Source organism: Hemiscyllium ocellatum, chromosome 9 (genome assembly GCF_020745735.1).
Source record: "Hemiscyllium ocellatum isolate sHemOce1 chromosome 9, sHemOce1.pat.X.cur, whole genome shotgun sequence".
Lineage (NCBI taxonomy): Eukaryota > Metazoa > Chordata > Chondrichthyes > Orectolobiformes > Hemiscylliidae > Hemiscyllium > Hemiscyllium ocellatum.
The window spans coordinates 46,194,385-46,219,511 of NC_083409.1; the positions used below are offsets into that span (position 1 = coordinate 46,194,385).

At 40.8% G+C, this 25,127-nt stretch overlaps 1 protein-coding gene across 1 annotated transcript in view; it reads left to right on the forward strand.

Annotated features, from left to right (window-relative positions):
- The window catches only part of camsap2a (calmodulin regulated spectrin-associated protein family, member 2a), a 166,807-nt gene extending 148,283 nt beyond the window's left edge, over positions 1–18,524 (forward strand). Inside the window, exons 10-17 of the mRNA XM_060830206.1 lie at positions 1,524–1,593; positions 2,167–4,339; positions 7,337–7,470; positions 8,133–8,344; positions 8,722–8,794; positions 13,521–13,636; positions 15,644–15,762; positions 16,638–18,524. Of these exons, the coding sequence (XP_060686189.1) occupies positions 1,524–1,593; positions 2,167–4,339; positions 7,337–7,470; positions 8,133–8,344; positions 8,722–8,794; positions 13,521–13,636; positions 15,644–15,762; positions 16,638–16,943 (3,203 nt within the window). The 3' untranslated portion in view covers positions 16,944–18,524. The remainder of the gene's footprint in view (positions 1–1,523; positions 1,594–2,166; positions 4,340–7,336; positions 7,471–8,132; positions 8,345–8,721; positions 8,795–13,520; positions 13,637–15,643; positions 15,763–16,637) is intronic.
- Positions 18,525–25,127: the final 6,603 nt, after the last annotated feature.

Below are 25,127 nucleotides of genomic sequence, written 5' to 3' on the forward strand. Positions count from 1 at the left end.
ATGTACTTCAAACTCACCGACTCCCACAGCTACCTGGACTGCATCTCCTACCCTGCCTGTTGTAAAAACGTTATTCCTTACAAATCCTGTGCCTCTGCCGCATCTGCTCCCAGGAGGACTAGTTTCACCACAGAACATCCCAGATGTCCGCCTCTTTCAAAGACCGCAATTTCCCCTGCCTTCCAATGCATCTCCTCCACTTCCCGCACCTCCGCCTTTGAACCCCACCCCTCTAATTGCAACAAGGACAGAAACTCCGTGATCCTCACCTTCCACCCACCAACCTCCCAGATACAATGCATCATCTTCTGCAATTTCCACCACCAACAAACAGACCCCACCACCAGGGATATATTTCTCTCCCCACCCCTATCTGCGTAGTGCAAAGACCATTCCCTCCGCGACTCCCTTGTTATGTTCACGGCCCCCACCAATCCACCCTCGCAGTCCCGGCACCTTCCCTTGCCACTGCAAGCAGTGCAAAGGATTCCACACCTTCCTACTCGCCTCCATCCATGGCCCCACATCTGACGCACGTGCCATCTGCTGTGTCCAGTGCTCTTGGTGTGGTCTCCTCTACAACAGGGAGTCAGGATGCTAACTTGCAAAATGTTTCAGAAAACATTTTGAAGACACATGCACTAAACAACTCCACCATCCTGTGGCCGAACACTTTTACTTCCCCTCCCAGTCTGCCAAGGACATGCACGTCCTGGGCCACCTCTACCGCCAAACTCTAGCCACCCAATGCCTGGAGGAAGAACACCTTAGGTTCTGCGTTGGGACTCTCCAACCACACATGATCAATGTATTTTCACCTGTTTCTTCATTTCGCCCACCCCCCCCCACCTTATCTGAGAGCCAACCTTCCAACTCTGTATTGCCCTCTCAAACTGTCCATCTTCCATTCCACCTATTCACTCCACCCTTCTTTCCAACTGATCACCATAACCCCCACCTCCAGCTATCTATCGCATTGCCAGCTTCCTGCCCCCCACTCCCATTTATCTCTCAGGCCCCTTGGGCCACACCCTCATTTCTGATGAAGAACTTCATCTCAAAACGTCAACTCTCCTGCTCCTCAGATGCTGCCTGATCGGCTGTGCTTTTCTAGCACCACATGTTTGACTCTGATCTCCAGTATCTGCAATCCTCACTTTCTCCACACGGAGAACATGCAAACTCCACACAATCACCCAAGGGTGGAATAGAACCCAAGTCCCTCGTGATGTGAGGGAGCAGTGCTAACCACTGAAATTTTCAGCATGAATAAATGAAAAGGCATTCTAAATTATTATATTGCAGGCAAAAAATGCACTACATATTGCAACTCACCTGGAGTTCTCCACTTGGTCAATTTTTTTAAAAAGTTGAAATTCTGATTTTTCCACAAAACCATTAATAGTTAGTAACTTATGAACAGAAAGAAATTGTATTATTTTTCTTAAAAAAGAGAACAACTTTACTTTGCTTGTGTCTAAATCTCTTACATTTAAAAATAAACTATCCCATTATTCCGTTAGGAATGCGTCGATCCACATCCATGTCTTATGTCGAGGGATATGCAGGAACCTGGCCTGAAAAGAAACCAAGGTTGGTGATACCGTTTAAAAACCTTTTCAGCTTGAATTAAAATTCAAATGTAAGTGTAACTGCTCGTTAATTTTTCAATGTATTTGCAATTAATATTGGTTTCTAATACAAATTAATCCTATTTTATATATAAAGCAATAAGATTAAATATTAACAATGTATTTGATACATTTTTATTATCATAATCTCATTGTCCTATTTATTGTGCACCCTGTCGTTGTATTAAGCTGTTGCATTTTGCTTTTTGGTTTGACTTGGAAGGAACATAAAATGCCATTGTCTATGAAGATTAAATATATCAAGGAGAAAGAAGCAACTGTAAAATGAAACAGCATTAAAAATGGAAGGAGGAATAGATCTAGTTAAGATATTCTGCAGTGCTAACATCACTTCCAGCCTTGTGGCACTCTATATCTTAAAATTTATAATAATTTTGTGCAATTCATATTTTAAGGCTAATTCTTATTGTTACTATTGAATCCATTTCTAAAACCAATATTTTTCTCAGGAATTTATGTTTAAATACATGTTTATAAATCTGTTGCTGATACAGTTTTGTTTTCCTTTAAATAGAGCCTTTCCCCAAGCTGTTTCTTTCAATATTCCCTTCGATTCAGACAGCAATATCGACACATCTACTACAAATAACCGGACAATAATTAGGTCAATCAGTAATGACAGTTTGATTTCAAACATCAACAATACTCCCAAACATTTAGTAAGAAATGAATCCTTGCAGCCAATAAATGGACAAAGCAATGGAATTGAAGAAGAGCATCTTTCTAATCACAGTTATGAAAAACCATCTAAAGGTTCCACGAGAAGGTCTGGTTCGTCAAATGATACTCTGAGGAGACCATCCTTGCGAGGTACGGTGTCAAATGGGCCAAAGGAAAATAGTTTAGATATCCCACCAAGCATTGAAGAAGCTCTGCAGATAATTCATGACGTGGACAAACTCTGCCCAGATCTTCAATCTGATCAAGTAGCTGATGGTTTTTTCTTACATGTTAACAATGCCAGTGATGTCCCTGTAACGCCCAAAATGAATCAAACAAGCAGCCTAGATTCCATTGCAGAGCTTAAAGGTGCTACAAGCCCTTTGACTGATAATACAGAGGTAGACACAGGGATCCATGTCCAATCTGAAGACATTCAAGAAACAATCGATGAAGACTTTTCCTTTAGAGATTACACAGTGAGTATGGATTCTGATATGGAAGACTCTTCTAAACCTCAAGACTCTGATCTAAAATGTGATGACAATAGTGATATGTTAACACCAGGCTCAAACTCATTGAATGCTGTATTGCAAGCTGGAAATAGCATCTCTCCAGGTTCTGCAATTAAAATGACCAGTTTTGCTGAACAAAAGTTCAAGAAGCTGAATGTCTCAGATGCCAGGTTGAGCAATAGTAGTTCCCAAAAGACTACCCCAGAAAGTTCAGAGCTTAGTACTCCAGGCATGATTTCTAATAGTCGAATACCAGAGCTGAGTCCAAACAGACAAATGAGAGATCCTGCACAGTTGTTGGCATCTGAAGTGATTCAGCTTAAAATGAAACTAGAAGAAAAGCGACGAGCTATTGAAGCTCAGAAAAAGAAAGTTGAAGCTGCTTTTACAAGGCAAAGACAAAAAATGGGTAGGACGGCATTTTTGAATGTTGTGAAAAAGAAAAGTGATGGAAGCTCTCCATTAAATGAGGAACCTGGTGGTGATCATGGAGATGGATTGACACGTGAGAGGAAATTGTTGCGAACAGGGAGCATTGAGGTAAAAGATGAATTAACGCCCGAAATGATTGCAATTAATGGTAACACAGCAGATAGTGGTAAACGGGGCCTTCAATCCCCCACTTCTGCAGCCCAATCAGAAAAACAGGTTTCCTGGAATTTAAGCAACACTGCTGAAGAGACTTTAGGAGATGTTGATGTCATTGAGTATAATCGATTAATTGAAAAAATGAATACAGCTTTGCATGCACTGCAACAGGAGATGCAACGTTTGGCAAATCAGCAGGAATTAATAATGCAAATGAGGGAACAACAACAAGCATGGGTAATTTCTCCTCCTCAACCTTCACCACAAAAACAAATCCGAGAAGTCCGATCATCTTCAAGATCTACTGGATCATTATCCCCTTCCCTATCCTCTTCTGGTGAATCACCGCGCTCTACGCAACGATCTCCTCAGACTTCACACAGAAGATCTTCATATTCTCATGTTAAAAACTCAAAATCGAGGCCAAATGAATTGAAGATAACGCCATTAAACCGTGTCCTCACTGCCCCACGTTCTGTTGATAGTCTTCCTCATCTTAGAAAGTTCTCTCCCAGCCAGTTCCAGACCAAATCATTTCTTTTTCTTGAAGATGACACACCTGATGATTCCTCAAAAGGAGGGGGTGTGAAATTAACTAATGAGGAATTGGAGCCTGAGGTTGAAGAGAATAAACAGATAAACGAAAAACCCTTGGAAATGGAAAAAGTGGACCTGGTGCCACCTGTTGAACCAGAAGAGTCACCATTGCCCACAGTGTCCACAGAAAAGTCTGCTTCTCTCCTGGAGAGTCCTGTTAAAAAGAAATACCCTGTTGACCAGAGCACAAAGGCAAGCTTAATTGAGGTTTCCCTTTCAGACCTAAAGCTTTCAGAGGAGGAAGTGGAAGTGGACGAGGCAAATGATGGTGACACTGAAAAGGAACAATTTGAAGAACAAAAGTTGTGTTGTGGATTTTTCTTTAAAGTAAGTGACTTTTTGTTTTCCTTTCTGGATTTGCAGAATAAGAGTTTTTAATAGTAACTACAAAATAAACAGGCACATATGCAAGAATATTGATGTACATTACTAATTTTGTTGTAGCAGTGCCATTGGATTGCATAATGTTTTTCTCAATATGTTTGACAGTAAACTGTACTAACATATAGGTGTCAGCCTTAGATTAGTGATCAGAATTGAGGCTGGATGGGGAGAGGCTCTCAAATTGGGCAATAATTGACCACTTAATAGTTTCAATGAAAGAGTAAGAGGGACTACCCTGTCCCTCACCCTTAGCCTGTAAAATTGTGGAGAAGACTGCAACATGCATAAATCTGCTGGTGAGTTGCTGCCATTGAACACCTAATGCAGCTGGGACTGTAGTATTCTGACCTCCAGCATCTGCAGTCCTCACTTTCTTCTCGTTGTTATAACCTTACTGAGAAGCCTCTTTCAAGGATGCTCCACCTTGAAGTTTTCCTCCTCCCTCCACAAGACTCTCCTGCTACTCAGATGCTGCCTGATTTGCTGTGCTTTTCCAGTGTCATATTTTTTAACTCTGTAGTATTGTGGAATTTATTGAGGAGCGCTGTATTTAGGAATAGCTACTTAGCTTGTCTCTGGTGGATTTGAAAAATCCTGTAGGACCATTCAACAAGGAAGGGAATTCACCAACAAGTAAAGCATTGCCATTTCTAGGATCCTGCTTTTTTGGAAATTAGCTGATACGCTTGCTACACCACAACAGTGACTACATGATAAAAATGTTACAATAGCTTTGTCATATTCCAATGTAAGCATTCCATGGAAGGTGTTGAATCGATGTTAAATAAAAACTTCTAAGCTTTCCAATCTCCTGATAACTTTATGGGAAAGAGAATTTCAATGCAATGATTCTTAAACTGCGTCAAAAGTATTTGGTTTCTCAAAAATGTCTCCCTGGAAGAGTATAAATTTAAAACTCCTTAGTGGAAGTTTAATATGTTTTGCAGGTAATTCAACATAGCAATAGATGTATAAATATATCCCTCTGTATCATCTGAGCATTTACAGATAGGAACTCTGAGAATATGGCCTCTCTTTTGTCTGTAATATCATTACATCAGATTAACTCCCCTTTGTCTCTACCCGTTCTCTTGTGTTCTCCTTCTCTCCTACTAATTCTGTGGTATTTGAAATTCCAGTCATTCCTTGCAGAGAATTGCAACTTGCGTTGGCCCTTTATTTGCTATCCAGAAGTCCACAGGGGGAGATTGACTGCGAGCAGTTAACACCTTATTTTTTGGGTACTTGGACTTGAAATAACATGACTTAATAGTTTGTAAGCACCACCACACAAGTACAGCAACTGCAAACCATTCAATGTGTTCAATTGTGACACAGACAGCAGTGTCATCCCAATTCTTTCTGATGCTAACAGAGAGCTACATTATTGATGGTATGTTTATATTACAACTCTGTCCGTACCTGATCTTCTGTGGCATTTGTGCAAACATTACTATGAACATTGTAGATCTTGTTATTTTGACGTTAATTTTGTCCTCCAATCTTTAATTTTTTTGCATCTACATAACCACGTTAGTGATAATGATACTTTGGTCAAGAAGCATGTTCATAGCCAGAAACTTAATTACAGTGTGACTTGCAAAACAACATTCACAAGTAATCAAATTAAAAGCATGGAAACAACTAACAAATAGGATGTAACAAAAATAAACAAAGTCAACAGATCACAAGGAAGTGGTGAACAGATTATTAAAAGACGGGCTATTGAACTAAAATGATCTTATAATTATAAATTTCTACATGGTTTCCACATTATAGACACTGAAGCATGTACATATTTCATCACTTGAAGTACTTCTTTGAGGTTCTAACCCATGTCAGGACGAGGCTGTCGTTGGTACCTATCTATTCTCCATCTTCTGGGGAAGAATTTGTTTGAACCTTTGAATTGCTTTGATTGCCCTGGATATGGTGGTGGTAACCAGTTTTGCAACTGAGCAGATTGTATAAGGGATTTTTCAAACTTCATGCAGATAGTAACTCTCCTTGCTTGTAAAGTTTATAAGATAACAATGTAACGCTTCCTTTTGGACGACAGGTTGTTCTGCTACAACACGCAAATTTGCTATAACACAGTTGACAATTTGGGGACACTGTTTCTAAAGTGCTAACTTTTAAAGCATGTATTGGTTATAACGTGAATCCAACCACATTAGTTTAAATGATGCTGCTATTATGTGATTTTCTTACAAAACAGGATTGCCTGAGAACGGAATTGCAGCGTTATGACAGAACTGACTATATTGAATGGAATATGGAAGTTGGACACAGCTGTATAGCAAAAGTTAAAGTTTTGTAAATTAAAAATCAAGTGGAAGTGTGCATTTTAGCTGCACTTTTCAGAGCAATGAGATCATTACTTTGAGATAGCATGGTACTAGAAAGTTAAGGAAGAAACTGCCTGACGACAGTCCTCGGATTGGTCCAGTTATAGTTACTGACCTGAGTGCAATGAACTCCAATGTCCAGAAGACTGCAAACAAGAAGCATTTCTCATCATTTCTTTCTTGTGTAAATGACAAAAACTTAAATGAAAGAAACATTACTCGTACTCTCTTTGGTTATGTAGCAAGAGATTGCAATATTCTGGCATCACATTAGCAACTCTTTGAAGACTTGAGGCCCTTTTGTAGAATTAATTTTAACTCTGTTTAATTTTTCTCTGCACGTTTCTTCAGTTTTATAACTAAATCATGTTGATGGGGGTAGTAAGCCAGTGAGTGGCCTTTCTCCATTAGCAACTCTTAATTTCTCTTTTTCTAGATTTGTGTAGAAATTGAGATTAGTATTAGAATGAGATATCTGATCAGTTGTACTGTTTGTAGATGTCTGAGTGCAATTCCTTGCAGTTTCAAGTTATCTATACATTTGTTTAGGTTTTATTTCTAATCAATTCTTAACTTGACTTGGTTTTTCAAGGATGATCAAAAAGCTGAAGAAATCGCTATGAAACGTGCAGCCCTCTTGGAAAAACGTATGAGGAGAGAGAAGGAAAAGCAGATTAGACGACAGCAACTGGAAGCAGAGATGGAAGAGAAGAAGGAAGAGGCCAGGTATGGAATGGTCAGAAATAGCTGTCCTATATTGTAAATGGTCAGCTTTTTGCTGCATTACAATTACATACAAGAGATATTAAGACATGCAGCTATCCGAAGCTAACTTCTCTGTAGAATTACATCTCATTAAGGTGGATGTGACTGCAACTTCCACCAATATTATCATTTAAACCATTTAGAAGAATGTTGATTTATTATTGAAGTACCATGGTGTGTCTGCCTTGGCTCACTGTTAACACACTCATCTGAGTCAGAAGGCTTAAATCCTACACAGGATTTCACACAATTTTGACTGCCAATTTAGTGGAATTATCAAGGTTGCAACATTGTATGGATCACAAAGTGGAGGCTTCTCTGTCCCTTGTGCAGCTGTAAAAGATTCCATGGAACTATTCTAAGGACAATGTGTTTTCCTGGTGTACTTGCCAATATTTAACCCTCAACCCAACATGACTTCCAAAGAAAACAGATAACCTTAACTTGGTCTCATGGCTGTTTTGTAGTACATTGCAGTGTACAAATTGGCTGCTGAGATTTCCTACATTACAAGAATGGCCAGACTTCAAAAATACTTTACCTGTGACAAAAGTTGTGATGTCACCCAATTTTTTTAAGACTTTATGTAAATACAAGATTTTTTTTTCTTGAATTTCCCACAGACTCAAAGCTGAAGAAGAACGACAAAAGAAAGAAGATGAACGATCGCGCAGAGAATTCATTAAACAGGAATACCTCAGAAAAAAGCAGTTAAAATTAATGAAAGACATGGATACTGTGATAAAGCCTCGTCCCACCAGTCTGAAACTCAAAAAGGCTCGTCCAAAGTCTTTCCGAGAAGATGGATCAATCCCACCTGTCAGATCATCAGCAGGTAATCAAAATCATTCTGTTTTGAAGAGACTGTTTATTTGAAGAGACTACAGCCTTTTGCAATCATTTTGAGGATCTCTTAAACTTGAAATGTAGTCCAGGTTACTTAATTTTTTGTTACTAGATGAAACCGACCAATTTGGGAAGATATAAGAGATGTAAACAAAAAATTGTAAATGCTGAAGATTTTAGATATGTTAAAATACAACTCCTTCCAGCTTCTGAAAGAGAGAAGAGTCTGACTATGGGTTTCTTGGTCAAAACGGTAGCCTGTCTTTCCCTTATCAGTAGCTGACAGTTCCATTACAGAAATCAACAAATATGGGTTTGAAGAGGTAAACCCTTTGACTTAACGGTTTTACTTTTGCTGTTTTTCAGTGTCCTGTCTATCTTTGGCATCATTGAACACGGCAGATGCTGACAGTGTACATTCAGGAAGAAAGACTCCCAGGTAATAACAATCACACCTGACATCTAAATTCTTTATTGTTGTTCACTGTTTTTCCATGTGATATACAGGGAACAGTTTTAAATTATTCTGTTGAATTTAGATATGCTATGTATAACCATGTCCTTATGTGTTTTTGCATCAACATTTATTAATAACACTTCTGTAATGCACCTTGAGATGTTTTGCCATGTTAAAGGTGCTATAGAAAGGCAAAGACCTCTTCAGCAAAGGGGAAGTTACACCCAAACAAATCGAGAGCCTTGAGTTACAGCGTTGAATTGAAATCTTAACACAGTCCCTGAGAAGAGGACATACTTTCATACATTTAGGATGAACAAATGATAAATATGATCTCTCACTTCCAAATATTAAATCTACCCTTACAATTTAGTCATTTTCAGAGTTTGAAAGATGGTCTTGAAATAAGGTCCAGATAAATAGTCTTGTAATGTGATGGATCATTATCAGCTATATGAACTGATGATGGAATGGGGTATGTAAATTGCATAGACCTACATACCATCTTTCTCATCATGTTTTATTGTATAAATATGCTGCTTTACCCATGAGTTTCATATAGAAAACTAGCCAGTGGTTTGATTTAAATATTCCTTTAATGCAACCTAATGGTAGCACATATTGGTGACATTATTATGTTACTGTCGCAAAGAAGGAAAAATATGCAATGTTGAATATATTTTGGGGAAAGTCTGCTAATTGACATTGGCATCTTTTCCAGTGACTACCCTCCCATTTAATCTCTGCTGTGATTTTCTGAATGGTGGCGGCAGTATCACACTTACCCTTGTGCCAATAGAGACCCTTAAATGAACAGTAGGCACTTAAGAGGTCACTTCCTGTCTCCAACACTATTACACAGTGGACAGTCCAAGATCCTTGATGGGTTTGAAACTAGACAGGTAACATTGTATGGCCTACAAGTAGGAAAGGCAAAGAGGGTGACTCCATTTTGGGCTCCCAGTTTCAAATGGAGGTGACCTTTCCATGGCTCCCCAATCCTTCCTATTCCCCTTCCCCAAGGCCCAGTAGCTGGCAGCTGGCCATAGCAATACCTGAGCAACCCCCCCTCTCCACCCCCCCACCCCCTCCCCACACACACCCCACCCCCCCCCACCACCACCTCTCCCCCACCACCACCTCTCCCCCACCACCACCTCTCCCCCACCACCACCTCTCCCCCACCACCACCTCTCCCCCACCTCCACCACCTCCCCCACCTCCACAGTTACTCTGCACCCAGCTCTGTCAGTGGACATTGTCAGGGATTGGTTGCATTGCCTGCAATTATCACCACTATCAGTAGCACTGCTGGGATCAGAGAAAACTCCTGTCCATTTAATTGACCAGCAACACCGGGGTGAATTTCCTCCAGTTTGAGGATGAAAGGAGTACAGGGAGGGGTTCTTAGGTAATTAACATTCCAGCTCACTTTAATTTACTGCAGATCCATAGGATTGAAATGGAGCAACAGAATGTATCTGGCTAAGCCACTGCTTGTTGGATGCGAAATCCAGCCCCAGGTTACATACGATTCAAAATAGCATAATGTCAAATGTCTTCGAGTAAAAAATGAGGTCTGCAGATGCTGGAGATCACAGCTGCAAATGTGTTGCTGGTCAAAGCACAGCAGGCCAGGCAGCATCTCAGGAATAGAGAATTCGACGTTTCGAGCATAAGCCCTTCATCAGGAATAAGAGAGAGAGAGAGCCAAGCAGGCTAAGATAACGGGTAGGGAGGAGGGACTAGGGGGAGGGGCGATGGAGGTGGGATAGGTGGAAGGAGGTCAAGGTGAGGGTGATAGGCCGGAGTGGGGTGGGGGCGGAGAGGTCAGGAAGAGGATTGCAGGTTAGGAGGGCGGTGCTGAGTTGAGGGAACCGACTGAGACAAGGTGGGGGGAGGGGAAATGAGGAAACTGGAGAAATCTGAATTCATACCTTGTGGTTGGAGGGTTCCCAGGCGGAAGATGAGGCGCTCCTCCTCCAGCCGTCGTGTTGTTGTGTTCTGCCGGTGGAGGAGTCCAAGGACCTGCATGTCCTCGGTGGAGTGGGAGGGAGAGTTAAAGTGTTGAGCCACGGGGTGATTGGGTTGGTTGGTTCGGGCGGCCCGGAGGTGTTCTCTGAAGCGTTCCGCAAGTAAGCGGCCTGTCTTCCCAATATAGAGGAGGCCACAGCGGATGCAATAGATGATGTGTGTGGAGGTGCAGGTGAATTTGTGGCGGATATGGAAGGATCCCTTGGGGCCTTGGAGGGAAGTGAGCGTGGAGGTGTGGGCGCAAGTTTTACATTTCCTGCGGTTGCAGGGGAAGGTGCCGGGGGTGGAGATTGGGTTGGTGGGGGGTGTGGATCTGACGAGGGAGTCACGAAGGGAGTGGTCCTTGCGGAATGCTGATAGGGGAGGGGAGGGAAATATATCCTTGGTGGTGGGATCCGTTTGGAGGTGGCGGAAATGGCGGCGGATGATACGTTGTATGCGGAGGTTGGTGGGGTGGTAGGTGAGAACCAGTGGGGTTCTGTCTTGGTGGCGGTTGGAGGAGCGGGGCTCAAGGGCGGAGGAGCGGGAAGTGGAGGAGATGCGGTGGAGGGCATCGTCGATCACGTCTGGGGGGAATCTGCGGTCCTTGAAGAAGGAGGCCATCTGGGCTGTGCGGTGTTGGAATTGGTCCTCCTGGGAGCAGATGCGGCGGAGACGAAGGAATTGGGAATATGGGATGGCGTTTTTACAGGGGGCAGGGTGGGAGGAGGTGTAGTCCAGGTAGCTGTGGGAGTCAGTCGGTTTATAATAGATGTCTGTGTTGAGTCGGTCGCCCGAGATAGAAATGGAGAGGTCTAGGAAGGGGAGGGAGGAGTCTGAGATGGTCCAGGTGAATTTCAGGTCGGGATGGAAGGTGTTAGTAAAGTTGATGAACTGTTCAACCTCCTCGTGGGAGCACGAGGCAGCGCTGATACAGTCATCGATGTAGCGGAGGAAAAGGTGGGGGGTGGTGCCAGTGTAGTTGCGGAAGATGGACTGTTCCACATATCCTACGAAGAGGCAGGCATAGCTGGGGCCCATGCGGGTGCCCATGGCAACTCCTTTAGTTTGGAGGAAGTGGGAGGATTGAAAAGAGAAGTTATTCAGGGTGAGGACCAGTTCAGTCAGTCGAAGGAGGGTGTCAGTGGAAGGGTACTGGTTGGTGCGGCGGGAAAGGAAGAAGCGGAGGGCTTTGAGTCCTTCGTGATGGGGGATGGAGGTGTACAGGGACTGGATGTCCATAGTGAAAATAAGGCGTTGGGGACCGGGGAAGCGAAAATCCTGGAGGAGGTGGAGGGCGTGGGTGGTGTCCCGAACGTAGGTGGGGAGTTCTTGGACTAAAAGGGACAGGACCGTGTCGAGGTATTGGGAGATGAGTTCGGTGGGGCAGGAGCAGGCTGAGACAATGGGTCGGCCGGGGCAGGCAGGTTTGTGGATTTTGGGCAGGAGGTAGAAACGGGCGGTGCGGGGTTGTGGGACTATGAGGTTGGAGGCGGTGGATGGGAGATCCCCGAGGTGATGAGGTCCTGGATGGTCTGGGAGATGATGGTTTGGTGGTGGGAGGTGGGGTCGTGGTCAAGGGGGCGATAAGAGGAGGCGTCCGCGAGCTGGCGTTTGGCTTCAGTGGTATACAGGTCAGTGCGCCAAACTACCACCGCGCCTCCCTTGTCTGCGGGTTTGATGGTGAGGTTGGGATTGGAGCGGAGGGAGTGGAGGGCTGCACGTTCTGAGGGTGAGAGGTTGGAGTGGGTAAGAGGGGTGGACAGGTTGAGTCGGTTAATGTCACGGCGGCAGTTGGCTATAAAGAGGTCGAGGGCGGGTAGGAGGCCAGCACGGGGTGTCCAGGTGGATGGGGTGTGTTGGAGGCGGGAGAAGGGGTCGTCAGAGGGTGGGCGAGAGTCTTGGTTGTGAAAGTAGGCACGGAGGCGAAGGCGGCGGAAGAATTGCTCAATATCTCGGCGCGTGTTGAACTCATTAATCCGAGGGCGTAGGGGAATGAAGGTGAGGCCCCTGCTGAGGACTGATCTTTCATCCGCAGAGAGGGGGAGATCTGGAGGGATGGTGAAAATCCGGCAAGGCTGGGAGCTAGGACCTGGTGTAGGACTGGAGCTCCCTCAGTAGGTATATTTGTCCTTGGGTCAAATGATTGTGGATTTAACTTTGACTCCAGAGTCTTGAGCACAAAAGTCCAGGCTGACACCTCAGTGCAGTGTATGGGAAGAGCTGCACTGTCAGAGATCCCATCCTTCAGATGGAACATTAAACTGAATTCCTGTCTTTATTTCCATGTGGACATAAATAATTCTATGATCATATTTTGAAAGGTAGCTATCCCAGATGTCTGAACCAATACTTATCCCTTAATTCACATTGTAAAATCCATTATCTGCTCATTATCACATAAGGTTTGTAAGTGTTTTCTGTGTGTTATAGCCCATTATTTTCCTATGTTTAAACAGTGACTCCTTCAAAAATGCATCATCAACAATAAAGCACTTATAGACATTCTGACATTGCGAAAGGTGCTGATTAAATGCACATTTTTACAGTATAATGAAACAAGGAATAAAGTGTCCAAAACAAAGGAATTTTAGTTTGCCAAATACAAATTACTACATGATATATTTAATCATTATATGAAAATATTCTGAACTAATTAAGGATCTTTCATTTCGCAATTTTTTTTAATGCACAGGACAGAATCAGTTGATGGATTTATGTCACCAAGTTGTTCTGTCAACCGCAATGGTGAGAAAGACTGGGAGAATGAATCAACAACTTCCTCAGTGGCTTCTGCAACAGAGTACACAGGTGATGTTTTCTAATATTCTGAAGTAATACGTTATAAATCATGTCTGTTGTTCCTTCTTTTCCCCCTCAGAGACCACATTTACAGGTAGCCAGGGTGAATTTTTCATAAGATTACATAGATTATGCACCACAGAAACATGCCTTTCAGCTCAACTTGCTTATGCTGCTGTTTATTAGGATAAAGGTGAGGACTGGAGATGCTAGAGTTTAGAGTCGAAGAGTGTGGTGCTGGAAAGGTACAGGAGCAGGAGTGTTGACATTTCAAGCATAAGCTCTTCATCAGGAAGAATTCCTGTGCTTTTCCAGCACCACATTCTTTGATTATGCTGCTGTTTATATTCTACATATGTCTGCTCTCATTCTACCTTTTTCTTAGCCTTGCAGCGTATATTTTTATTCCCTTTCTCTCATCATCTTATCCAGTTTTCTCTTGCAAATTTCTAATCTATTTACCTCAATCACTTCATGTTTTAGCATGTGCCACATTTGAACTATTCTGTAGGCAAATATGTATCTCTTTACTCCGGTATTGGATTTATTAAGAATTATCTTGTATTTGTAATGCCTATTTTTAGATCTTCCTACAAATAGAAACAGTCTCTGAATATCATCATATGGAACCCATTCGTTGATGTGAAGGCCTCCATCAAATCTCCACTTAATCTTTTCTAAAGAAGTCCCAACTTGTTCACTCTTTTCCAATGGCTCTCTTGCCAACAACATTCTGTATATACTTACACGTAATTGCTGTGGTTCAAGAAGGCAATTCATTACCACCTCAGGTAATTAGCCAAAATGCTGGCTGAGCCTGTGGTACCAATATCCTGTCAACAAACAAAATCAAATCAATAACTATCATCTATCCTACACCCTTCATTGTACTTTATTTTAGACAACTTATTTTGGTTTCTTTATCCATTACTCCTCATGCTTACTTTGGGCTACTATGTGTGATGCCTGATCAAAATGTACTCAAGCCCTTTTTTTTTGAAGAGCTTTAATGTTCTGTTGGAATTGCAGAGTAGGCAGCCTTGAACCAGGCTTTCTACCAGGTTTTGGAATGCAATGCCAAACAAAGATGTTCTGCAATTTCTTCACCTGATTTTCTAGTCTGCATGTAAGCTGTTGGAATTAATGGCCCTCTTTCCAGGTATGCCTGTACATCAATGTGCAAGGGCAAGCCTGAGAATTTATTGCTTAGCTGCCTCCATAGGTTAGTCAGTTTGCATCATACTGTGATACCATTTTCATTAAGCTAGCCGTTGCACTTGACCAGCTCAACTTTTGTCACAAGTTGCAAAATGAAATTTTAACTTGTTGTGAGGCTCAAGAAAATATTTGTCTTTTGCTGTTTGGGAAGAAGTCAGTTCACCTATACTTCCCGGGTTGCACCAAAATCCAATTGTTGTATGTTTGGAGCTGACAGCCTTCTGGTGAGTGTCTAAAACCTTTGGGACCTAAACATTCATTCGGAAACAGTTTCCTAAAGGGGGTGCATTAAGCTTCTTTAAAGGAAGTAATCCAGTGACAGCTGAGAAATGGGATGAGGGAGAAACCTTTTCTCTGGTGTAGCGTTACAACACTGCTCTACGTCAGTGGTGAATTGAATCAGAACTGGTGAGAAGTGCTGACAGATGAATTTTGCACTCACCAGTGACCCACCTTAGCTATGCAACTAATTTGTCCCCTGAATTTGGGAAAGCTTTTTTGCCTGCTGATTGGGAAAGGATTTTGCTTTGCTGTACTTAACCTGGTCCTTGTCCTTGAAATGGGCCATTTTAACCCCATATTAACATCTTATATCTCTTCTATCTCTTTTGTCAGTTATAATTTTGTGTATATGAATCATATGGAGTCATTGGACAATTAAACATTGGGCAGAAGTAATGCTTCTTTATAACCTCTTGCAGTAAAACATTCATTAAATGATGCAAGTAGATTAGAATAGACATAGTGTTTGTGGTTCTTTTGCATGTATATAATTATCAATAATTTATATACTTGCAGGACCAAAGTTATACAAGGAACCCAGTGCAAAATCTAACAAGCATATAATTCAGAATGCAATCTCTCATTGCTGTTTAGCTGGAAAAGTCAATGAGAATCAGAAGAATAAAATACTCGCGGTAAGATATTTATTCCTGGTGTCATCTGTTATGTTGGAACACTAATGCGTATGTTAGAAACCAATGTCTGTAGCTAATTAAAACAATACAATTGAATGCAACAGTCTTCAAAACTGAGCTGTGTATCCTCGCCAGTCATAAATTTAAAGCCTTCAGTCATATATGGTTTGCTGCAGGATTAAGTGTATGATGAGTGGGAAGTAGATGCTCATTGTTCCCCCTTCATGATTTTTTTAGATGCACAAGTAACTTCTTGAAGTCCACAGTGCTTTTCAAATTGTTCCACACACAGTAACTTAAAAGAGCTTATGAGTGGACTGCACAGTTTTGCAGCTAAGAGGAAACATTGTATATACTATATATTTTTTTTAAATGGCACGCTTTATATTAAATCAGATCTTTTTATGTACAATGCTCTCGCATTGTAATAATTTGTTCACTTTATTTTTAAAAATATAAAAGAGCACAACACCCCCGGCAAGTGTCACTGGTCTGACGCCATATGCTTCATCAGTGTGCCAATTGGTTTTCACAGTTATACTGACATGAGATACTGCAGCTATGTTGCATTGTAGCACTGTTGTTAGTGCTGACTGAAGGGCTGTTGTGGTGCAGTGGTAGTGCCTGTCTCTGAAACAGGACACCAGGCTCAAGCCTCACCTGCTCCAAAGGTGTGTAATAACATCTCTGATCAGATTAATTGGCAAATACCTACTCTGCTGGTGGTGATCAACATGGACTATATCCTACTTGTGTGGATTGTTGGAAGTTCTAGGACTTTGTTCAGACAAATGTTTTTACTATATCTTAAAATCATCTTGTCACTTGGTTAAACATGACAAGATTATCACAGTTCTGTTTTGTATATTTTTTAGGAAATGGAGAATTCTGAAGCCAATAACTTTCTGATCCTTTTCCGGGATGCTGGTTGCCAATTCCGTTCACTCTATACCTACAGTCCAGAAACCGAAGAAATTACTAAATTAGCAGGAATAGGGCCTAAAAACATTGGAAAGAAAATGATTGAGGGACTCTACAAGTACAACTCTGACCGCAAGCAGTTTAGTCGCATTCCTGCCAAATCCTTATCTGCCTGCGTGGACGCAATTATCATCCATGGCTACCTGTGGCAGTATAAAAGACCCAACACACCCAAAAAACTCACTCCAACACGGTCGTAGTAAGGAGAGCCTAATGAAAACATTTAGTGTCATTAAACAATTGCACTTCATCGTAACTGCCTAAGGAGAAGGGATTTTCTAGTTGCTGAGAGCAATTCTTATGTTTGTAGATTTGATAATGTACCTAGTATGTACAACAAGTGAAAACTGGACACCAAACTCTGCTTTCATTATGCACAACTGGAATGTATGTGTTAAGAGGCATTGAAGGACATCACTATTGCAATTAGAGGTAAAACAATTAATTGTGAAGTGATTTTACCTTGCTCATGCTTGTAGTTTTCTATTTGCTAATTAATGTGACATCAATACCATAACTCATTGTTTGGTACACTGGAGCATCTGAATGTTACATACTTAAACTAGCAAGTAATATTTTTGCCTTAGTCACATTTTTCATGTTTTTTACAACTGTCATAAGATTCTGTTTATGCTATATTTTAAAGGGTAGGTGTTTTATATACATTCAATGTTCCACAGTATTAGCCATATCTGCACAAAGGGGCTGATGATGGCTGACTAGTCAAAAAGGGTGCTATGGTAAAGTGATTTACTTTAACTAAAGCTACAGTCCTGGTACCATTATTTTCCAGACTATCAACTGGAAGCAGGTTTTGTACTAGTACTGTCAATTAACTCAAAAGAAACGTTTAGTTCAGTGTTCTAAGTACAGCATCATTGGCACGGTTGAGATGTTTTTAAACCTATTGGTAAGAAAATTTAATCTATGCTGGTCATCCTAGTGTTACAGCTGTGTACACTACTGATGTGTGCAACATAAACCTCACTAGTAAATTATCTTGCCTGTAATTTCTGCTGTTTAATTTGATGTTGTCTTAATAGGTACAGTGTGCCTTCACATCAAGAAAGAATAGTGATAGCAATAGTGTTGTGTTTGATGAGTGGATGTAGAGACCAAATTCTGACACCATGTCAGTCGTAGCAAAACTAGACAATGAAACAAGGACGTTAATTGAAAACAGTTATGAAATTGGAAAGGAGCAAGATTTTTAAAATCATTTTAATTCTATGGTTAGATTAGTGATCCATATGTGTCTGTTTTGAGCAGCATGAAATTTAAGTAACTAGAAAAGCATAATTGACATTCCTATCTTTTGAGGAGTCATTCCAATTGTGAATAAAGTGCAAGTTTATCTTTGTCAAGGTGCAGTGCTCCTGCTTTTAACATGTTGGAAAAATAAAGCCGTATTCAGACAATTTTACCACATTTGGTGTTCCAATTGAATTAGAGGCGACAAATTGAGGTGACTGGGTGCATTGCATTCTGAATTGCTATCTCAGTGCTGTCTAAAATAAGTTTTACTTCTAAAAGCGCCTCAAGGGTATCCTAGAATGTGAATTCGGATAATCAGCATTAGGGTGCTTTTTCTTTGTGTTTTTGCTGCACAGTGTGTTTGTCTATCGTTCCTGAATATTGAAAATCCAATTACTTTCATCTGTTGACCAGATAGTACACCAGCTATCGTCCCTCCTATTTTCACCATCCACCCCAAAAGAAAATTCACACGTTGCATTGTATCACAAAAGCTTTATCAAATGAATTTTAATTCATTACCTATTATCACTGGAATATCCTTATTGAACCTTAGAATTTCCCTTTAGTTAGTGAGATCATTGATCTCGTAATCAAGTTGCTTTTGAGACCTACTATCGAGAAATTTCTAAAATTTGAGAGGTTATAATTTCTGGTTTGAAGAACATTTTCACATGCTTTTATATTTCAGAATATGGTGTAACTTGTTATTAAGACTTTGGTGATTTTTTTTGTCTTTATCAATAGATCATCTTCAGAATTCAAAACATCTGTGCATTCTTGAACTGACTTAACTCTAACCACTTGCATATCCTCCTGATCTCTTTCTATATCTCTCCCTTCTCTTTCCTGCTTGCTCTTGTTCTTTTTAAATCCTCATGTTGTTCCTTTACATAGATCACTGGTGAGATCTTGTTTTGGTCTCTCTCAATGCATGGAGTCCCTTTCTCTAACATGATACATACTGTCTTTCTGTTTCCTGATACAAGCTACCTTTCCCATGATGCATAATGTTACTATCACCACCCACCACCTTTTCTGTCCCTTGCATATTCATGACACCAGCTGTGTGTTTGTCTTTCCCATGTCACTCATTTTCCACCTCAGTTCTTTCCCGTCAAATGTTTTGCTCCCAGTGTTTTCTTCTTTAGTCTGACTCAGAATTACAAATGATGGTCCTGTGCATAAGTTACCTTTGGCAAGCTTGTCTTGTGTAGCTTGCTATCATTCTTTGTGTCATGTCATCACTTTATCTTACATTACTTGGAGATGCCAGTGTTGGACTGGGGTGTACAAAGTTAAAAATCTCACAACACCAGCTTATAGTCCGACAGGTTTTTTGGAAGCATTAGTTTTCGGAGCACTGCTCCTTTATCAAGTGGTTGTAGAGTATATGATAGTAAGACACAGAATTTATAGCAATAGCCACAATGTTTAGACTGATTCTAATCTTTAAAAAGTGGATTTACAGAATCTTACAGGGATTCCTGCAGTTTTGAGCAAAGTAAAATGTAATTCTGCAAGTACAAATTCACAAATGCAAGTGGGGGAGGGGGGGGAATGGTTTATGACTTTGTGTGAGTGTGTAAAGGAATATAAGTCTGAGAGATTGTGTGTGTGTGTGGAAGTATATGTGTGAGCATATGAGAGAGCGCTTGTGTATTAGAGAGGGTCTGTGTGAGTGTGTGTATGTAGGAGTATGTATGTGCATGTGTAGTGCAATGGGGTCACCTGTAGTGTGACATGAACCCAAGGTCCTGGTTGAGGCCATCCCCATAAGTACCCATGGGGGTGGTCTCCATCAGGACCTTGGGTTCATGTCACACTACAGATGACCCCATTGCACTATGTGCGTGCGTGCGCGCGCACACACACACACACACACACACACACACTCCTACAGAGAGAAAGAGCAACACACTCTACAGACGCAGACTGTCTCTCATATGCTCACACACTCCCACACACTCATGCACCCTCTCACAAACTTATATCCCTTTATACACATATATACACACACACACACACACACACACACACACACACACACACACACACACACACCCCCGCTACACACACAAACATAAGTTTATAGGGTGAATTTGTGCTCGTAGAGTTACATTTTATCTTGCTCAAAAACTGCATGAATCCATGTAAGATTCTGTGAATCCGTTTTTTAGATTAGAATCAGTCTGAACATTGTGGCACAGACAGTCTCACACAGGGCAGGGCACCTCACACCTTAAATGCATTATCTGGGCAGATCTGACACCAATTGTTAAAGTTCACTTGAGAACATAACTTTGAAAAAGTTCTGCGATTTACATATGAAAGAACTGAAACCGATATGGTCATTCTAAAAGATGAGAGACTTAACAAATAATCCAGATCTTTCGATATATAATTTCAGTTACAACACTGTAAACCTTTGCTATAAATTGTGTCTAACAATCTTATACTCCACAACCACCTGATGAAGGAGCAGCACTCCAAAAGCTAGTGCTTCCAAATAAACCTGTTGGACCATACCCTGGTGTTGTCTGATTTTTAACATTATACATTACATTCTTGGTATTCTTAGTCTTACTGTGCTACTTGAATAAGTTATCTTCTGTTCACTCCCTTTTGTAAAAATATTATTCTTTCATTTCACAGGTCTTTCATGATTACTGCTATTGTACCTGAACAGGAAACTGCTTACTTTTCGTTGCTTTTTCTGTATCATACTGGCACATGTCAACAACAGGGCAATATTGACTTAAAATAGTTAGCAATGTGTGTAGATCCAAGTAGGTAGCTTCACATCGCTTGAGCTTTGGAGCACCTGGAAAATGCTGCCTCCCTTCCAATCATACAATTTTTCACAACACGTACGATTTTCTTGCTTTTTTTTGTGTTTTTGAACCAGTCATAGTTTCTGCCCTTTACATTACATTCCTTCATATTTTTCATAGAATTCATAGAATAATTTCAGCAAAGGAGAACATTTAACCCATCGAATTCACAACAAGAGTAATTCAGCTAGTTACGAAACCCTGTAACTGTGCCTTTTTTAGCTTCCCTATTTAACCAATTCATTTTTTTTGAAGCCATCCTGAGAGCTTTTTGTGATGCATGTTCAGGAATTTATTGCAGATCCTAACCATTTGCTATGTTAAAAAGAGGACTTTTTTATATTACGTTTTGTTCTTTTGCCAGTCACTTGAGATCTGTGCCTCCTGGTTGTCAGCCCCTTCATAAAAGAAATGGTTTCTCTACCTACTCAATCAAAACTTTGACGATTTGATGGAGCACCAAATTTCATCTGAACCTTTTCTAATAAAAACGACACTGTCTCACTAATGTATCCATTTAATTGAAGTCCCTCATTGCTGGAACTATCCTTGTAAATTTTTTCTACACCGTCCTGGGGCAGGATAGAAACCACAGCCCCCATGCCGTTCTTAGTCCTCAATCTGAGCACTTTTTTTTTAAAAGAGGTCCAACAGATCCAGGGAATTCCTAGCAGCTTAGAATTTGGTATTCCTGACCAGTCCATTTTATTCAGAGTTTAATCTAATGTGGTAATCAGATCTGAGAGGTAACTTGTGTTGTGTCATTTCTACGATTTACTGTTTCAAACTATTCATTTTAATAATTGGAAAGACAACCTTTAAAAGTCTTAAGCTATTCTGCTTTATTTCTCTTTTTTTATTTACTTTTATTTTGTCTTACATGGCCTAGATTTCTTTTGAGTCATGATTCTGCAGTTATTCTATCATTTAAAAATCATATCAGTAAATTTGGGCATTCTTTCAAAAAGCTGCTTTACCCCACTAACCAGGAAACTGAATATTATTAGTTTGAGTGTTGTTATTGGTATAAATGTATTGGGCAGGCCATGGAGTGCTGAGTGGTGCTAATGCAAGGTATCTACTACAGTATTTTAAAAACATGAAGAATTTGTTTCTAAAACTAACTTATTTGCTTGGTAGCCATTGTTGCAACACAATGAAGGGGGCCAACAGTTGATATTTTTAATTTATATTCAGTGTGATTTAGAATAATGTTTAGCAGAGTCTTGGGATAGAATTTGATTCCTTCCTCCTGAAGAAGATCGGTAGCAGGGAGGACTTCTCATCAGGCAGTAGAATGACAGGTCAGGATTCCACCACCTCCCTGTCACTGCCATGTTTTAAGTCCATGTCACGAAGACCTGTGGGCAAGCCTTTCCATCTTGCCATCAAGACAGCACCTTACATGGGTGGTTAATATAAGGGCCTAATCCCACCATTGCTAACATTCAGGGGACTTGGCATGCAGAAAGGTTGAAAGCTTGTAAGGAGGGTCTGTCATTTTCCATGTCTGGACAAGAGATCTAGTATCTGGAAGTCAGGGCTGTGATCCCATCATCCAGTCTCCCCTACTGCCATCACCCACCTGTGACTGGGTCCATGGTGATCCTAAGCCTTAGATTAGGTGTAGTAACGTCAGCAGCCTCTGCATCCCTGGTGCCAAGTAATTCCCTACCAGCAGCTTTTGCTGGGTGGCCTTTCTGCCTCCTTGATCCACCACTCTCCAGTTAAGTGCCTCACATAACATACAATACAGCAGACTTCCCACAAAGAAACAATACAGGATTCTTGATCACTCCCTATTCAAAAGGCAAGAACCACATCACATCCATAAAATACCACTCTTCACTTCTGATAGTTTTCTTCTGATCCGTTTTTAATCTGCAAGTGTAAGGTTGTCATAAAACACTGACGGCAATCCCTGTCAGTCTACCTTTAACGCATATTATTGTCAGCAGTGGATTAGGTGAGATAAACTATTGCTGCACCATAAGAGTTTGAGTTTTGGTTATACGATTTAATTTCATAAGACTAAGAAGTGTGGTGTGGTGACTTGGTAGGTAGCACTGCTGCCTCACGGCACCAGGAACTTGGGTTCAATTCCAACCTCTGGTGATATCTATATGGAGTTTGCACATTCTGTGTCTGCATGTATTTCCTCCCGGTGCTGTGGTTTCCTCCCAGTCTAAAGATGTGCAGGTTAGGTGGATTGACCATGTTCAACATGGGGTTCAAGGGATAGGGTGGGGAGTGCATCTGGGTAGGATGCTCATTGGAAGATCAGTGCAGACTCCGTGGGTTGAATGGCCTTTTCTGCACTGTAGGGATTATGTGATTAGAAACAGGATTAAGCCATTCAGTCCCTCGAGCCTGTTCTGCTATACAATAGGATCATGCTGATCTGACATTGCTCCTGTCTATTTTCTTGTCCGCTCCCTATAACCCTTCATTTCTCCTACTGATCAAGAACCGTGTATCTTAGCCTTAAGGTCTGTGCCCACAGCTGTTTGCGGCAAGGATTTCCAAATACTCCCGACCCTCTGAGACCCTCATCATCTTAATCTTAAATTGGCACCATTAATTCTGAGACTATTTCCTCAGCTCCTAGACACACTCATATGGAGAAACATCCTCTCAGCATTTACTCTGTCAAAGCCATTGAGAATCCTGTACGTTTCAAAGAGATCACTTCTCATTCTTCTCAACTCCAATAAGTCCCAACCTGTTTAACCTTTGTTCACAAGACAATTCCTCCCTAACACAATATATCCTAGTGAACCTTCTCCGAACTGCCTCCAATGAAATAATATATTTTCTTGCATAACAGAATCAAAACTGTTTACAGTTAAGTCTTCCCTATTCTTACACTCCAACTGCTTTAAATAAGGGCCAACATTCCATTAGCCTTCCTGATTAGCTGCTGCATCTGTATGCTAGCTTTGTTTCATGCACAAGTGCCCCTACTCCCTTTGTGTTGAGGCTTTCTGCAGTTTTTTCTCTATTTAAATAATACTCTGTTCCTTTGTTCTCCTTTCCAAAATGAACAACTTCACATTTTCCCACATTGTACTCCATTTGCCATTTACAATTCACCTATTAAACACACACCGAATAAAACAGTTTTTCACTGATGAGTAGTTTCCTCAAGGGTCAGTGTGTTTTAATCTTTAATGTGTCTGCATTGCTTTCCAAGAACTGGCATTTCACAAAGAAAACAAAGAGGGGAATACAAACAGGACAAGGCATAGCTGTCCCCATATTTGCCAAATCTATAATCAGTCAGTTACCTGGATTTGATGTAATTATTTATTTTTTTTAAAAATCTCATCATTGCATGAATAGATTTTAATTATGACAGCAAATTAAGACTGAGCTTAAAATAGTTTTGGAAATTTATGTTGGCCCTTTTTCTTCATATTTCTTACTATGCTTCTTTACTTCTTATAGGGCTGGAATTAAAGTTGCTATTTCAGAAAGGTACATAATCTTCCATCTCTATACCTGCCACACTCCATATTCAGTAAAATTTCTGCTGCAAAATGGCCCCAGTTATTTTTTAAAAACTGAAAGATCTGCAGATGCTTTAAATCAGAAATAAACAGAAGTTGCTAGAAAAGCTCAGCAGGTCTGGTAGCATCTATAAAGAAAAATCAGAGTTAATGTTTCTGGTCTGGTAAGGAAAGATCTCTGGACCCTCCTGATGAAGGACTTATGCTCAAAACATCATTCTCCTGCTCCTCGGATCATGCCTGACCTGCTCTGCTTTTCCAGCACCACACTCAACTCTGATCTCCAGCATCTGCAGTCCTCACTTTTTTCCCTCCATTATGGAAAACAATGCACACATCCCAAATGAGCAGAAGGTGTGTTGTAAGATAAATCCCTTTTAGTTTCTTTAATGGTTTTTAATGGTTTCTTTTGAAATCTGTTACACCATCTAGTGGCTAATTTCTTTGCTTGCAATTGCTTACTTTTTTAGCACTGTAGTCTGAAATAGCTTCAAGTAAAGAATACCTTAGAATACTTAGTGATTTTTTTTCAGCAAAGCTCACATTCTAGCTATCCTCCCTCTGTTTCATCTTAAATTTGGGATTGTTATAGTTTTTTTGGGAAGGGTGGTGGGCAGGAGCTGTAATTGGCAAATATTTTGTTTCTGTCAGTTGTCAAGAAAATAATTGCATGCATTCAGTTAAAGAAACTCTATTTGTCTCTATTTGCTTTTCTATTTGTCTCTATTTGCTTTTCTCCCACGTTCAGCCAAATTAATTAATTGTGTAAAAGGGAGCTGATTGCAAG